Source organism: Dreissena polymorpha, chromosome 13 (assembly GCF_020536995.1).
Source record: "Dreissena polymorpha isolate Duluth1 chromosome 13, UMN_Dpol_1.0, whole genome shotgun sequence".
Classification (NCBI taxonomy): Eukaryota; Metazoa; Mollusca; class Bivalvia; order Myida; family Dreissenidae; genus Dreissena; species Dreissena polymorpha.
In genome coordinates, this window is record NC_068367.1 from 35265261 (window position 1) to 35282646 (window position 17386).

The following is a 17386-nucleotide window of genomic DNA, read 5'->3' on the forward strand; positions in this document are numbered from 1 at the left end:
TGTTAAGTACTGATGACCAGTTTGACACTCACATCTAGGGCCTGCAGGTTCAATGTCAGTGCTCAATAATTTCTGTAGCCAAATTAACCTTTTAATGTCTAAATTCTTATTATTTTGGATATTTTAAGGGTGAGTACGAAGAAAACCTTGTAGCTAAATGGAAATTTCATGAGCAATATCTCGATATTTGTAGCCAATTGGCTCATTTGGTGAATGGCACAGCAAGTCCTGAATGTAGAACTAGAGAACAGATATTTGACATAGGAATGTTGAGCAACTAGGAACAATTTTACATACAAATCTATGTTAAACAGTTTGAGTGTAGAACATTAGAGTATCATGTTAAACATTTAGTTTAACATTTAACCCTCATATTCTGCCCTCATACAAAATTAGTGAATTTCAATACTGCTGCTTTGCAATAATACTTCCTTGAAAATTGTAGAGTAAATATACCCATCAATTTATTATCACCCACAGTAACAGCCACTGTACCCATACTCCCGCAAACAAGGGACAAAATTGTCACAAAACCAGGTTTTCAATGTGAAAAAAGTATGATAAAGGGAGACAACTCAAACTGAACTGATTCTTTATAATTGCCCCCCTTTGTTTCAAAATAAATCAATTTTTTGTCGTGGCGACCTTGACCTTGGAGATATTGATGTAATTCTTTTGTGCAACACACTGTCCCATGATGGTGAACAAATGTGCCATATGATTTTAAAATCTCACAATGAATGACATAGTTATGGCCCTGACAAGCTCATTTATGGCCATTTTTTACCTTTGAACTCAGTGTGACCTTGACCTTGGAGATATCGACGTAATTCTTTCTTGCGACACACCGTCTAATGATAGTGAACAAATGTGCGAAATGATTTTAAAATCTCACAATGAATGACATAGTAATGGCCCGGACAACCTCATTTATGGCCATTTTTGACCTTTGAACTCAAAGTGTGACCTTGACCTTGGAGATATCGACGTAATTCTTTCGCGCGACACACCATCTAATGATGGTGAACAAATGTGCCAAATGAGCTTGTTCCGCCCGCCCGCCAGCCAGTCCGCCCGCATTCGCCAATCTAATAACCAGTTTTTTCCTTCGGAAAACCTGGTTTAAAATTACTATTATTAGACAAAATTAGAGGCTCAAAATATATACCGCCAACAAAAGCGCCAAGCAGGTATCCCATGGAACAGATAGTAAACAGCCACGACCCAGACTCCAGGTCTTCATTAACAATCTGCAGTAGGTCTGTAAACGATGGCCCCATTTGTCCCAGAATCCATCCCTGCAGAGTAACAACAAGGGACAAAATTGTCACAAAACCAGGTTTTCATTGTGAAAAAAAATCTGATAAAGGGAGAAAACTCAAACTGAACTTTTGAAATGAACAAACAAAATTAACCCCCTTTGTAAGTTTGTTTTTAAAAAAAATCTATTTTTAGTCGTGGCGACCTTGACATTGGAGATATTGACGTGATTCTTTCGTGCGACACACCGTCCCATGATGGTGAACAGATGTGCCAAATAATTTTAAAATCTCACAATGAATGACATAGTTATGGCCAGGACAAGCTCATTTATGGCCATTTTTGACCTTTGAACTCATAGTGTGACCTTGACCTTGGAGATATCGACGTAATTATTTCGCGCGACACACCGTCCAATGATGGTGAACAAATGTGCCAAATGATTTTAAAATCTGACAATGAACGACATAGTTATGGCCCGGACAAGCTTGTTCCGCCCGCCCGCCAGCCAGCCAGCCAGCCCGCCCGCATTCGCCAATCTAATAACCAGTTTTTTCCTTCTGAAAACCTGGTTAAAAACAGTTGTGATGCCAAGCCTTGCTGTGTGAAAACAGGGTTTAATGTTTGTGCAAAAAGTGTCATCCCAGATTAGCCTGTGCAGTCCGCACAGGCTAACCAGGGATGACACTTTCCGCTTTTAGGATATTTTTCATTTGAAGAAAGTCTATTTTTAGTTAAATCCAATTGAGGAGGAATGTGTCAACCTCAGCTGATTAGCCTGCATGAACTTCACAGGCTAATCTGTTACGACACTTTACGCACATGCATTATATGCCTTATACATAGCGAGACTCAACATTTATGTATTCATTAAAAGCCAAAAAGCTGTATCAGCAAAGTCAGAGACAGCTTCTAAGTGCTTTTGGCATTCAAATGGGGTCAACTTTTGTAGCCCAATATTTGCCTTGTAATAAAAATGATTCTGTTATTTGAGTATGAGTGATGACCCTAGAGTGTCGAGGATGAAAAGGTCACACATCCAAAACCATCGAACTCTCAATGAATGTTCCATCCCTGACAACCAAGACAACAAGAGCTGTCAGAAGACAGCGCGCTGGACTATTCGAGTGCTTGACAGTCTAACGTAAGCTATCATGGGGAAATTGTTCATATTCAATAAGGTCAAGGTAATAAAGTCATATTCTATGTGGAAGAGGACCATAATTGAAACATATTGATTGCTTAAGTTTTAAAAAAGTAGTACTTTATAGACAATTCTGAGTTCAGGTATATTCTCCACAATCTATTGAACATTTGTAAAGACATAAAACAAACTAATAAGATTTAATTTCAAGTTTGATAACAATAGCTTGGGTGGGATGGTTGGACGGTCCTTCATAAATCAAATAAATAAATATTATTTTTTTTACCATGTTTCAAAACTATAATCTTTTTTTTGGTGTGGGAGGTGGGGGTGGAGTGGGGGTGGGGTGGGGTGGGGGTGGAGAGGGGGGTATAATGTGGGGGGTGTGGTCATTTATTAGATGATCTTTCAAAAAATAAGAAAAAACAAGAGCTGTCAGAAGACAGCTCATTCATCTTTTCGAGTGCTTTACAGTATAACGTAAGCTATCATGGGGAAATTGTTCATATTCAATAAGGTCATGGTAATATAGTCATACATGTATTCTAACTGGAAGAGGACCATAATTGAAACAAAATGATCGCTTATGTTTTAAAGAAGTGGTACATTATAGGCGATTCTGAGTTCAGGTATATTTTCCACAATCTATTGAACATTTGTAAAGACTTAAAACAAACTAATTAGATGATATTTCGAGTTTGATAGCAATAGCCTGGTTGGGATGGTTAAACGGTCTTTCAAAAATAAAATAATAAAAATAAATATTTGTGTTTTTTACCATGTTTCAAAAAAATCATTCTTTCACGGTGTTTGTGTGTGGGAGGGGGGTGGAGAGAGGGAATAATGTGGGGGTGTCGTCATTTATAAGATGATATCAAAAATAAGGAAAATTTTTTATCTTTTTGGGGGGTTGGGGAATTCTGGGGTGGGACGTGGGGGATGGTTTTGGTGGAGTCCATGGTGGTTTGTCAGGTAAGTGTTGTTTCGTCAAAGTATGAATCAATTCTGATCCTAAATAAAGAAGTTATGGTAATTTAAGCAAAATTTACTTATTTGACCTTGAGATTCAAGGTCATTCAAAGGTCAAGGTCAAATTCAACTTGCCAGGTACAGTACCCTCATGATAGTAAGAAAGTATTTGAAGTTTGAAAGCAATAGCCTTGATAATTAAGAAGTAAAGTGCATCTAAATACACAATTTAACAAAATATTCAAAGTTACTAAGACACAAAAGGGCCATAAATCCGTTAAAATGCCAACCAGAGTTATGCAACTTGCCATGTACAGTCCCCTTATGATAGTTTGCGAGTTTTCCAAGTCTGAAAGAAATAGCTATTACATGTATACTTAAGGAGTAAAAAGGACCAAAACAGAAAACTTAACCAAATTTTCACACGTTCGGTTAGCGTGTGCTCTTTTCTTATGAGTGACCGATTTGTTACTTTCACGTTGTTTCCCCAAGTGCGCAGGATAATGAAAGACTGTAAGTCAGAGCAACATTAACTGTAGAACTTTATTGACACAAACACACAGCAAGATGGCAATAGAGCAGAGGTCTTGAACAAATGCTATTAATTGTTAACAATACAAATTTTACAACTGAAAGAATTCAATATCTAAAACATCAAACTTTAGGGAATAACTCGCTTTTAGCAAGAGGTAACTGAAGAATTTTAATATATAAAATAATCACCAAATATTTAGACTTGCATGTAGAATGAACAATTGTAATACATACAAAATACTGAACTTATATCACGTATACAAGTAAAGTAGAAATAAAATAAATGTCTTACCTGTAAGTCAGAGCAACATTAACTGTAGAACTTTATTGACACAAACACACAGCAAGATGGCAATAGAGCAGAGGTATTGAATCCATTCTGCGTTTGGCTTATATAGGAGTTGGTTGCCATCTGCTGTTGTTATGGTCACATTTGGTTTAGATTTGCTCTGACCCACAATTAGGTAATGACAACAAAGTATGTTGTAACATCAAAAGGGAGCTTTGATTAAGATGCCAATAACAGGCTGTCATTTAAGATCTCAACATGAATAATTTGTTTGTGACTTAATTTATGTTATGTTATAATCTTTTACATGCATTGTTGACAATATTGGAATATTGAAAAGGTGTTACAGCAAAACTGTAGAAAGATGTAATGTTGATGCAATAATCTTTAACAAGCATTGTTGCTTATATTGGAAATATTGGAAAGGTATTTGATGATTCTCTTAACAATAAGTGATGTAAATATGTTGTATAATATTGCATTTACAACTAAGATTGTGTTACCCCTAAATATCATATTGCCAGAGATTGACAAGAAAACAGACATCAAGTTTAGCTGTACAAGATCATGAAACCCTTCAACAATAAACAAATATACAAATGACATATATTATTAAACAAATATTCAAATGGTCAAATAACTATAAAACTATTACTATAAAATCTTCAAATATGCAAATGACTGCATATATAAATGCAAAACAATATAAAATCTTCAAATATGCAAATGACTGCATATATAAATGCAAAACACTGTGAAAAAATGTTAAATTATCTAAGTATAAAAGGGGCCATAATTCTGTCAAAATGCCAGTAAGAGTTACATAACTTTGCCTGCACAGTCCCCTTATGATAGTTAGTAAGTGTTGAAAGTATGAAAGCAATAGCTATGATACTTTAGGAATAAAGTGAACCTAAACACAAAACTTAATCAAATTTAAATTTTCTAAGTATAAAAAGGGAACAAAATTCTTACAAAATGCTTGATGCAGTTGTCTGCTCTTGTTTATAGATTGGTGTCATGTTGGTTAAGAAGAAAGCAAAATATAAAAGCAATATGACTAGGTAGATAGAATATATTTTAGGTGGTAGAAAATAATAGATGTGGACGCAAACTTTAACATAGATTTATCAATAATTAATATGCATATTCTAAATGGAAAAAGGGCCATAATTCTTACAAAATACTTGAAACAGTTGTCAGCTCTTGTTCATAGGTTTGGGGTCATGTTGGTAAAGAAGTATGCAAAATATGAAAGCAATATGTCAAGGGACATAGAAAATATTAGATGTGGTACGCAAACTTTAACATAGATTTATCAATAATATGCATATTCTAAGTGGAAAAGGGCCACAATTCTTACAAAATACTTGTTACAGTTGTCTGCTCTTGTTTATACATTGGGGTCATGTTGGTAAAGAAGTATGCAAAATATGAAAGCAATATGTCAAGGGACATAAAAAATATTAGATGTGGTACGCAAACTTTAACATAGATTTATCAATAATATGCATATTCTAAGTGAAAAAAGGGCCATAATTTTTACAAAATGCTTGTTACAGTTGTCTGCTCCTGTTCATAGGTTTGGGGTCATGTTGGTAAAGAAGTATGCAAATTATAAAAGCAATATGTCAAGGGAGATAGAAAATATATGAGGTGGTACGCAAACATTCCATCGCTCACGCTAACGCCGACGCCGGGGTGAGTAGGATAGCTCCACTCTATATATTTCATATATAATAGTCGAGCTAAAAATCAATATGACAATTATAATTGCATAATTATTATGTAACATTGATTTTATAATACATACATCAAGTTTATGGAAAGTTTCAGACACTACAATTTTCTGTTCAACACAAGTTATGAGATGAAATATCAACATGTATGTTTATCCATCGCGATGGACAATCAATTTGTGAAATAAATAATAGGACAACAAACGAGCGGATTCGTACTGAATGCCCCTGTTGAAAATGTAAAGTCCATGGGGGCATTAAGAGGTGATATAAAATATTGAATTAGAAACATGTTTATGTAAAAAAAAAGGCTTAGGCCACTCCAAATGGATCTGTTGGTTGTCGGATTTGGCGCATGTACATTTTTGTGTCCTTCTGTAACCATAGCGCATGTTGTTTTTTTAATTTGTGAAAAAAAAAACACAATCTAGCAGAAACGATTTTGACGCTAAATACGAATGCCAAATATAGTGTTTTGTAACCTTTTTAATCGATAACTGCAGACGCTAAAAAAAATGATCGAGACGACCAGACAAAAATGGCTTCCTGCGCAAGCAGTACATGTTTTGCTGTCATGACCGTTCTAACAAATTTAGGTGAAAAGTTGCTGCAGCCAGCCCTTGAAAATATCAACACATCTTTTACATTCTGTGACTTATTTGAATGTGTTTGTTCACGTTTGAACATGCAACTATCAGCAGATACTGCTGAAGCATGTTCAATTTCATCGGGAACCATGACTTATGATTTTTTTTACTTTTGCTTCATTAAATGGGCATATGGACGGTATTTCCCTATATGTAGGCAAATTTCTCCTATAACACAATTTTAAGTGAACAAAAAATAAACATAAAATCATTAAATGCTGGTTCTAAAAGTTTCACAGGGACAATGTTTTATAATTTTTAAAATACATGGTTGACGAAACATGTTTAACAGCTAGGTCAGTGTATTTCAGAAACATTGTAATGTATAAATTTATTTCAGAAAAATACAATACCGTACTAGCCATCCATGAGCCCCTTTAATTTTAAACAAGGGCTGTTTGTAAAACATGCATGCCCCCATATGGGCTCTCCGTTGTAGTGACAGCAATTGTGTGAATATGTTTTTTGTCACTATGACCTTGACCTTTGACCTAGTGACCTGAAAATAGGGGTCATCTGCCAGTCATGATCAATGAACCTATGGAGTTTCATGATCCTAGCCATAAGCGTTCTTGAGTTATCATCCGGAAACCATTTTACTATTTCGAGTCACCGTGACCTTGTCCTTTGACCTAGTGACCTGAAAATCAATAGGGGTCATCTGCGAGTCATGATCAATCTACCTATCAAGTTTCATGATCCTAGGAATAAGCGTTCTTCAGTTATCATCCGGAAACCATTTTACTATTTCGGGTCACCGTGAACTTGACCTTTGACCTAGTGACCTCAAAATTGATAAAGGGGTCATCTGCAAGTCATGATCAATGTACCTATGAAGTTTCATGATCGTAACCATTAGCGTTCTTGAGATATCATCCGGAAACCATTTTACTATTTCAGGTCACCTTGACCTTTGATATAGTGACCTGAAAATCAATAGGGGTCAACTGCCAGTCATGATTAATCTACCTATCAAGTTTCATGATCCTAGGCATAAGCGTTCTTGAGGTATCATCCGGAAACCATTTTACTATTTCGGTCACTGTGACCTTGACCTTTGACCTAGTGACCTCAAAATCAATAGGGGTCATCTGCGAGTCATGATCAATGTACCTATTAAGTTTCATGATCCTAGGCCCAAGTGTTTTTGAGTTATCATCCGGAAACCACCTGGTGGACGGACCGACCGACAGACCGACATGTGCAAAGCAATATACCCCCTCTTCTTCGAAGGGGGGCATAATAAGGTAGCAACAATGGATTACATGCATGGCCTTTGTCCGACTGTCGGTCATTATTATTTTGAAGATTGTCCCTCTTCAAGTGCTATTGCAACATGGTATACCTTTTCACAGCTTGCAACATGGTATACCTTTTCACAGCTTGCAAAATGGTATACCTTTTCACAGCTTGCAACATGGTATACCTTTATACAGCTTGCAACATGGTATACCTTTTCACAGCTTGCAACATGGTATACCTTTTCACAGCTTGCAACATGGTATACCTTTTCACAGCTTGCAACATGGTATACCTTTTCACAGCTTGCAACATGGTATACCTTTTCACAGCTGCAACACGGTATACCTTTTCACAGCTTTCACTGTTTAAAACTTCAAACAAATATAAGCAGCAGTAGGTAGACATGTGTCCCTCACTTCAATGATATGGTTACATGTATATTTCGTGGTCAAAGGTCATATGCAACTTACTCCTATAAATATGAGGTCCATATATATTCTTTGTATAAAAATTTATTTGAATGTAAAATATAGCTGTTTTAACCTGTATGTCTTGATAATGCAATATTTTTCTATCAAAATGTGATTTTTTTATTCTTCGCTCTTCGCTCGCTCGAGAATTTTTCGGTTTTGAAAAACTCTTCAACTTAAAAAAAAAAAATCCGTCGACCAACAAATCAATTTGGAGTGGCCTTAACATATTTATTGTAAAAAAAAATTCAAACTTACCAAGCCTATACAAGCCCAGAAAAGACAAAAGGAATGAATAAATCTTTGTCGGTAAGGCAAGTCTACTTTAAGTCTAGCGCAAAGTCGCAAATGCTTATAGTTGTCTGGTATGACATAAGGTTCTGCTGGGTCAGGGTGTTTGTCTAAAAATAATCAAGAAGAACAAACCGTGTTTAATTTACCCCTTTCCCACTCAGAAGCAATGTGAAAATGACTCCTTGCAAACAGCATAAAACGAGAACAGCCTGCGAGTAACTCGCAGTCTGTTCAGGTTTTATGCAGTTTGCTGCTCATCGGTATCTAAGGGTTGGAAATGAAGCCTTTAAAACTTGAATGTAGTAAGAAAGGTCTTTAATTAAATTTAACTTTCAAGGGACTAAACATGCGTGAAAATACGTATCTAAGTGATAAAGGGTTAAATCTATTTATTTTAGCTGGATTGAATAACAAGAGCTGTCAGAGGACAGCGCGCTCGACTATTCGAGTGCTTGACAGTATAACGTAAGCCATCATGGGAAAATTGTTCAAATTATTCAATAAGGTCAAGGTAATAGTTCAGGTATATTTTCCACAATCTATTGAACATTTGTAAAGACATAAAACAAAATAATAAGATTTTATGTCAAGTTTGATAGCAATAGCTTGGGTGGGAAGTTTGGACGGTCCTTCAAAACTAAAGTAAATAAATATTTTATTTTTTTTTGTAACCATGTTTTAAAGAAAAAAATATTCGTTTTGGGTTGGGTGGGGGGGGGAGGTTGAGAGGGGGATATAATGTTGGGTGTGGTCATTTATTAGACGATCTTTCCAAAATAAAAAAAATGTAAAAAAAATTGGGGGTGGGTAGGGGGGGGGGGTAGGGGGGGTTTGAGAGGGGGATGGTCATTTATTAGATGATGTGTGAAAAATAAAAAAAAGTAAAAAAAATATTTTTTTGGGGGGGGCAGTGATTTTTTTTGCTTTTATTTGTTACAGCCTGTGCCATTTGAATTGGAAAAAATAGCGCAATAAACCATGAAATTGGGAAAAATAGTGCGATTAACCATTAAATTGGGAAAAAATAAGCATTATAAATATGATTATAAGTAACAAAATTAAAATTGTTTTTAAGTGCATGTTCAGGGATTTTTCTAGCAATTTTGGGAAAAGGAGTCTGGTTAAATTGGGATTGCTTTAATTGATAAAAGTGGCAAATTTGGGAATTATTTATCGACAAAAAATACTTTTGGGAAAAAACGTTGAATTTTCCATTGGGAAGCAGCCGAAAATCAGCAGTAATTTTTAGCAAAAAAAATCACTGGGGGGGGGGGGGGGGGGGCAGGGATTCTGGGTAGGGGCATGGGGTATTGTTTGGGTGGAATCTATTGTGGTATTCAGGTAAGTGTTGTTTTGTCAAAGTATTAATAAAATCTGATCATAAATAAAGAAGTTTTGGCAATTTGAGCAAAATGTTCAATTATCTAAGTATAAAAGGGGCCATAAATCTGTCAAAATGCTTGATACAGTGGTCTGCTCTTGTAACTATAGGTTGGGGTTGTGTTGGTAAACAAGTATGCAACATATAAAAGCAATATGTCAAAGGACATAGGAAATATTTGGGGTAGTACGCAAACTTTAACATAGATTTATCTATAATATGCATATTCTAAGTATAAAAGGGGCAATAATTCTGTCAAAATGCTTAATACAGTTGTCTGCTCTTGATTATAGGTTGGGGTCATGATGGTAAACAAGTATGCAAAATATGAAAGCAATATGTCAAGGGACAATGAAAATAATTGAGGTAGTACGCAAACTTTAACATTTGCACGCTCACGGAAACGGCAACGGAAACGCCAACGCCAACGAAGATGCAGGGGTGAGTAGGATAGCTCCACTATATATATTTCATATATAATAGTCAAGCTAAAAAACCAAGGTTTCCTGAGACATTCTTAAGTCTGTTTGTTCCAAAGAACTAGTACATGATGTCTTAAACTAAGACCTTGTGAATCCTCCCTCAGTAAGGATCAAACCTGAAACCTTCAGATCACTAGGCTGACACCATATCTACTTACCCAGCACAACCTTCAAAATAATATTTAAACAAGCAGTCAATAAATATTTCCCAAATCGTCTTTTTAAAAACTATTAGAACTTATTTAAGAATACATAACTGGTATTACCGGTAAACACACTCACACAGACTTGGTAAAAGAATGTACTGTTTGGTAAACATTGTAAACATTTGCTTCCTTTGTTTTATTATATGATAGCTTGTGATGAATACATTTTACATTCCATTTGTTTGTACATTTTTTATAACAAAAACATTCTAAAATGCTATTTGTAAATAATAAATAGTTGTGAAGTCCAATACAAATGTACATTGAATGTTCATTGGCACATTTTTAAGTGCCCGAATATAGTCTCAAAATCAACTAATATTTCAATAATTATTTCTAAAAATAAAGTTACCAAATAAACAAGAGCACCGCATAAAGGGTGCCAACGCTTGGCTGTCGGTGCAGTATTAAATAAATGAAAGTTTGTCAGATTTTTTTTTAGGTCACAGTGACCTTCACCTTTGACCTAGTGACCCAAAAATGGGTGTGGCGTGTAGAATTCAACAAGGTGCATCTACATATGAAGTTTCAAAGTTGTAGGTGAAAGCACTTTGATTTTAGAGCCTATGTTAAAGTTTTATATTAGAGTTCACATTGACCTTGACCTTTGACCTAGTGACTTAAAAATGGGTGTTGCAAGTAGAACTCATCAAGGTGCATCTACATATGACGTTTTTAGGTTGCAGCTGGAAGCACTTTGATTTCAGAGCCAATGGTAAGGTTTATGTTAAAGTTTTATATTAGAGGTAACAATGCCCTAGACCTTTGACCTAGTGACCTAAAAATGGGTGTGGCATGTAGAACTCAACAAGATGCATCTACATATGAAGTTTCAAAGTTGTAGGTGGAAGCACTTTGATTTTAGAGCCTTTGTTAAAGTTTTATATTAGAGGTCACAGTGACCTTGACCTTTGACCTAGTGACCCAAAAATGGGTGTTGCGTGTAGAACTCATCAAGGTGCATCTACATATGAAGTTTCAAAGTTGTAGGTGGAAGCACTTTGATTTCAGAGCCAATGGTAAGGTTTATGTTAAAGTTTTATATTAGAGGTAACAGTGACCTTGACCTTTGACCTAGTGACCCAAAAATGGGTGTGGCGTGTAGAATTCACCAAGGTGCATCTACATATCAAGTTTCAAAGTTGTAGGTGGAGGCACTTTGATTTTAGAGCCTATGTTAAAGTTTTATATTAGAGTTCACAGTGACCTTGACCTTTGACCTAGTGACTCAAAAATGGGTGTTGCGTGTAGAACTCATCAAGGTGCATCTACATATGAAGTTTCAAAGTTGTAGGTGGAAGCACTTTGATTTCAGAGCCAATGGTAAGGTTTATGTTTAAGTTTTATATTAGAGGTAACAATGCCCTTGACCTTTGACCTAGTGAACTAAAAATGGGTGTGGCGTGTAGAACTCAACAAGATGCATCTACATATGAAGTTTCAAAGTTGTAGGTGGAAGCACTTTGATTTTAGAGCCTATGTTAAAGTTTTATATTAGAGGTCACAGTGACCTTGACCTCTGACCTAGTGACCCAAAAATGGGTGTTGCATGTAGAACTCATCAAGGTGCATCTACATATGAAGTTTCAAAGTTGTAGGTGGAAGCACTTTGATTTCAGAGCCAAGGTTAAGGTTTATGTTAAAGTTTTATATTAGAGGTAACAGTGACCTTGACCTTTGACCTAGTGCCCCAAATATGGGTGTGGGGTGTAGATTTTACCAAGGTGCATCTACATATGAAGTTTCAAAGTTGTACATGTAGGTTGAAGCACTTTGATTTTAGAGCCTATGTTAAAGTTTTATATTAGAGGTCACAGTGACCTTGACCTTTGACCTAGTGACCCAAAAATGGGTGTAATGTGTAGAACTCATCAAGGTGCATCTACATATGAAGTTTCAAAGTTGTAGGTGGAAGCACTTTGATTTGAGAGCCAATGTTCAAAAGGTTAACAAAATGTTAAGGTTTGGGACACGACACGACGAGCTGGCTATGACAATACCTTGGGTTTTCTCCGAAAACAGCCGAGCTAAAAATCAAGGTTGCTTACAGCAAAAGCCCAATTGTCAACAATAGATGTGGTCTGTAAACATAGATTTAACGAGATACAAAATACTTGTTTTTATTTTTTGTGTGGCAATATATTCCATGTCAATTATCCGCAACGCTATCCAAACATTTACCAGCGAACTCAGGATTCAGGCAGCGTTGAAAGCGGGACGTTGTTCTCATGAGCTGCCCAAAACCAATTACGTGTAATTTTCACCATTATTTAAGAATGGACTGGGTCTTCAACTATTTATCAATTTCAGTCACATTTTGTTAACATTTGGACACTGAATTTGAACTATGCATATGTAGTGTTTGTAAATGTGTCTACAATACGTGTAAATCTGTTACATCAGAAAATATTTGTTTTGCATCAGCTTCTTTGTAAGACAACCAAAACTTTCTAATTTGTAGGCTTTTCAGATATCGCAATTATTTACCAACCAATTTGCTTAATGTCCTTGGCAGAAAGAAATGCATCTGTATCCACTGGTTCAGATGCCATTACTGAGGCATGGATGTTAGTTTCATCATGATTGTAAAAGTCAGATTGACTTTTATCTTCATCCTTCAACAGTGCTGTCATGGTTCTGAGAAGATAAGAAAAAAACAAACACAATGCCTCTGTATAACTGTAAACAAAACAACACAACAAAATAAAGGCTGGAGAAAATGTATAATTGTTAACAAAACAACACAACAAAATAAAGGCTGGAGAAAATGAAAACTATGGACATGTATTCCAAAAGCCAGACCAGTGCTCCAGCTAGGATTTTGAAAATGGCAGGGGGGGGGGGCTTTTTTGTAAAAAGGGCACTTTCCACGCGCAGTATTTTGTCAAAAGGGCACTTTTGAGCACGTTGTCGTTTCTGGAATGCTTCCTGTTGCATGTTAATTTATATGTTATTAATAATTGTTATAATCTATTATTCCCATTATATTTAAACCATTCAAATATAATGTCTACAATGAGGAATAAATTAATTACAGTGTAATAAGTGATTTATTAATAATCATATCGCGGGCTTAGCGCAAAACAGTCGTAAATGACTTTTTGTAAACTTTTCAGTACGACAATTTTTTAAAATAATTTATTAAATTTTTATCAGTAATAAAAAAATATTTTGCATGAATGTAGTTATTGTACATTTATTTAAAGTTCACAATATATACTTCTATTGGCATTATTGTGATTGGAGATATTTGTAAAATATCAAGACACGACTGTTTTGCGCTTAAGATCTTGTAATGTTTGATTTTATTTTTTATGCAAAAAGGTCTTATCTGAAAATCAGATCAATTTATTTCTGTTCATATGTCTTAATATAAAGACTTTTATTCTGAATACTTGAAATATGTGTTTATTGAAATATTTTTTAATGATGGAAGAAAATACAAAAATTTACATTTATTTGAAATCAAGTTGGATTACCTGGAGTACATGAAATGCATTGCATTGTGCTTGTTTTTAACCAATAACTATAACTATAAAGTATTATCACTTTATTTGATTTTTTTTTAATTATTTAAATGTATGCAGACATACTAGTAACAGAAAAATGATCATTACACAGTGACTGGGGGCCTGTACAGAATTATTCAGTAGAAGACCAATACAAAAGAAGAAACAAGTTATTGTCATATCTTTAAATCTTTCATAAAGCATTTAATATTTGTATTGTAATTATTATAATTCAATAGAGTTCAAGTCAAAACAAGTCTTATTAGCTTATTTTAATTAAAAAAAATAATGAACTTTGTTATTAAAAGCAGGCCTATAACCCTCTTTCTGAATTCAAATACAAACTACAATGTATTCAAATATATTTATTGTGATATACGAAAAATGTTAAGACAAAAACTAGTACACAATCCTATTGATCTTTTTCCTACGTTTTGAGCATCATTATTATAATTGTCTCAGTCTGATAATTGATTCCACAAGTAGTAGTAGAAAAACGAAATTTCTTACGGTGAACAAATTTTCCGTGTTCCATAATTTACCCGGTAATAAATAATAAAAATTTCTGTACTAACATTAATGAATCTTTTAATGACAAACTACTTATATACCGAGTATACGGTCCAGATTTGCGGACCATATGGAACATGTCTGACTTAATATTAATTGCGTGTTCCACGTCTTTCAATATTGTATCAATGAATTAATTAAAATATATACTATAATGTATCTGTAATGACATTAATGACAAAATACTTGTTTAAATTTGAAAATCGGCGGACCATACGGATCAAGTGTTAAAGCGAGATTATACTATTTTGTCAAAAATGTATGAATTAATATAAAATGTGTAAAAACTTATTATAAATTTATTTCAGTATAAATTAAAATAAAAGTTAAGAACAACAGGTGTAATGCGAAATAAGCCAGATATAAAATCTTAATTTAAAATGTCAGTACAATAGAATGTCAGTACAATAGAATTCGCCAGTGTGTATATCATGCATGTACGATATGAATGTAAAATAAGTTTTACGGATTATTTTAATTTCCTTTCAGCGGCTAATTTCTTTTTGCTGCATTTTATGAAATTCGTCTTAAGTCTTCAGTGTAAATTTTTCATGCCTATTCAGTGTTATGGTAACATATTTTTATCAATATATTACAATTAAACACTTAAAAAAATCGTATAATCTCACTTTAATAAGTAGTTCATTCAAGATTATGATACAATATAAAATATACAAATGACCAGGCCATAAACGGCAATATTTCTTGTATTTCATTGTTAACTAACACATCAATTATCAATTAGTGAAATTATTAACATGAAACAAGATGCAAACATACGAGTCAATAATGCGAGTGTTATTATACCCGTATTGACATTTTTAAAAACGTTTAACTGCTAATTTTGAATAACATGTATGAACTAGATATAAACAAGTTTTTGATAAAAAGATACATGGATAAAACATGCCTTGTTTGCAGAATTATTTAGATAGAAACACGGGTGTATTTTTAAAAATATTTAAATAAGTGATTAAAGAAATTTCAATAAACGTTGTCACCAAGCTGCATCTATTAATTCAATTTTATAAGAATAGATTTTAATCATAAAAGTGCATGTTTGCGTGATGCATACTTATTATAGGAATAATAAATGTCACAATTTAAATAAGTTAAAAATCTGAGAATATGAATAATATGACTGCTAAATTGTAATAATTATATTACACATTATTCAAAACTAATACTATTCCATCAGTACAAAATTGAAATTATGTAAGAAACCCAGCTTTTCACATTATATGACTTAACATAACTTCTGTAGACCCGAATAAATACACTTCATTTATATCAGGCAAATAACACTTAGTATACTAAAACAGGGGAAGTCTACACTGTGTATTAGCAACCTGCTGTGTTGATTCGTATCTTATCAGCTCAATACACAGGCCCCTTGCTACTGTACTGGAAAATTATATACTGCTAAAATAACTGATTTCTCTTATTGCTAAATTGTTGTGTACATTAAAAAAAAACAGGAATGGAGCCACATCACCGTTGTGAACTTTTTATTAAGTTTACAGTATAGAGATAATCTATTTAAAGACAGCGCTAATTAAATGTGAAGCTGGATATTAACAAATATGATCCATGTCGCTTAACTCAATCCATTTGCTTTTTACTATTATTGCTTTTTCCATTACTCCATGTATAACTTTCAACTACTTGAATTACACCTTCAAATCACACACCCAACTGAATGTGGAATTTGGTTTTAAGTTATGCGCACATTTCACCTTTTCCAACTGTCGTCTTAAAAGATGAAAAGCTGAAACATAACACAATTAACAAAACTATGACGCAACCCTAAAAATGTAGTTTACTATAAAGTTAAATAAAAAACATGTCAGTTAATTTTGGTTGAAGTATAGTGTAATTCGGTAATGATATTCAGTACTCGGTAGTAATTCGGTGAAAAGTGGAATTCGGTTGTAATTTGGTGAAAAGTGGAAATCGGTGTTAACAGGCACCCTGTCAGCTTCACGACTTTCTTATCACAAATGTGATGAAACTGGCAAAATTAGAACAAGGGGAAGTAATGCAATTTCATGAACTGAAACTGGTAGACAACGACTTGTAACGACTTGTAATTGATCAATAAGCAATCAACTAATTATGATAACTCAATGGAAATTACTCCTCTTCTTCTTTTATGTTAATTCTAAACGTATAGCTATATAAAGACTACAGGAATGAAAAGCAGCAGACCCCGGACCCGCCCATTTTCCAGTAAACAAGGGAAATTACTGGAAAAACAAGGTACCCTACATCGACCCATGGTATAATAATCAAAAGGCCGGTGAAAGAAACTACGAACACTGCTTACCGTGAACTACCTTCCTCTTAATTCACAATTATTCAACACTTTCCGCTCATCGTCGGATCCATTGCGTGTTGTTGTTGTTTTTTAGGCTAGATTGCACTCTACCGGTAGGCAGTTGTTTACCACTATCGACACAGCGGGGTTTGGGGGCGGTAGCTCCCGATACTAAGGAAATATATAGGATAAAAAGGATTATAAGGTGTTGCGTTAGGTGTTATGTATTGGGCGCTTAGCAACGATACAATCATACGCTTTTCCATTCTTTTTTACGTACCGGTAACATGCACTCGTCCCGTATGAAAACCAGTCAAATCGCTTGAAACACTT

The 17386-nt window shown here is 34.4% G+C and overlaps 3 protein-coding genes across 8 annotated transcripts in view; all 3 read right to left on the bottom strand.

Moving 5' to 3' along the window:
• Positions 1 to 16765, bottom strand: part of LOC127856556 (uncharacterized) — a 60012-nt gene extending 43247 nt beyond the window's left edge. Inside the window, exon 1 of one of the 2 annotated variants that reach the window (XM_052392849.1) lies at positions 16634 to 16765. The gene's annotated coding sequence lies outside the window, so the exon portion shown is untranslated. The remainder of the gene's footprint in view (positions 1 to 16633) is intronic. The other variant, XM_052392848.1, reaches the window with a different exon arrangement.
• LOC127856548 (sodium-dependent glucose transporter 1A-like) overlaps positions 1 to 17200 on the bottom strand; it is a 29482-nt gene extending 12282 nt beyond the window's left edge. The window contains exons 1-4 of one of the 3 annotated variants that reach the window (XM_052392830.1): positions 17063 to 17200; positions 13149 to 13294; positions 8553 to 8695; positions 1169 to 1298 (exon numbers count right to left, since the gene is read on the bottom strand). In XM_052392830.1, coding sequence (XP_052248790.1) covers positions 1169 to 1298; positions 8553 to 8695; positions 13149 to 13290 — 415 coding nt within the window. In that variant the 5' untranslated portion in view covers positions 13291 to 13294; positions 17063 to 17200. The remainder of the gene's footprint in view (positions 1 to 1168; positions 1299 to 8552; positions 8696 to 13148; positions 13295 to 17062) is intronic. The other 2 variants (XM_052392831.1, XM_052392832.1) reach the window with 2 other exon arrangements.
• The window catches only part of LOC127856547 (sodium-dependent glucose transporter 1-like), a 139904-nt gene that overhangs the window by 14201 nt on the left and 108317 nt on the right, over positions 1 to 17386 (bottom strand). The window lies entirely within an intron of this gene.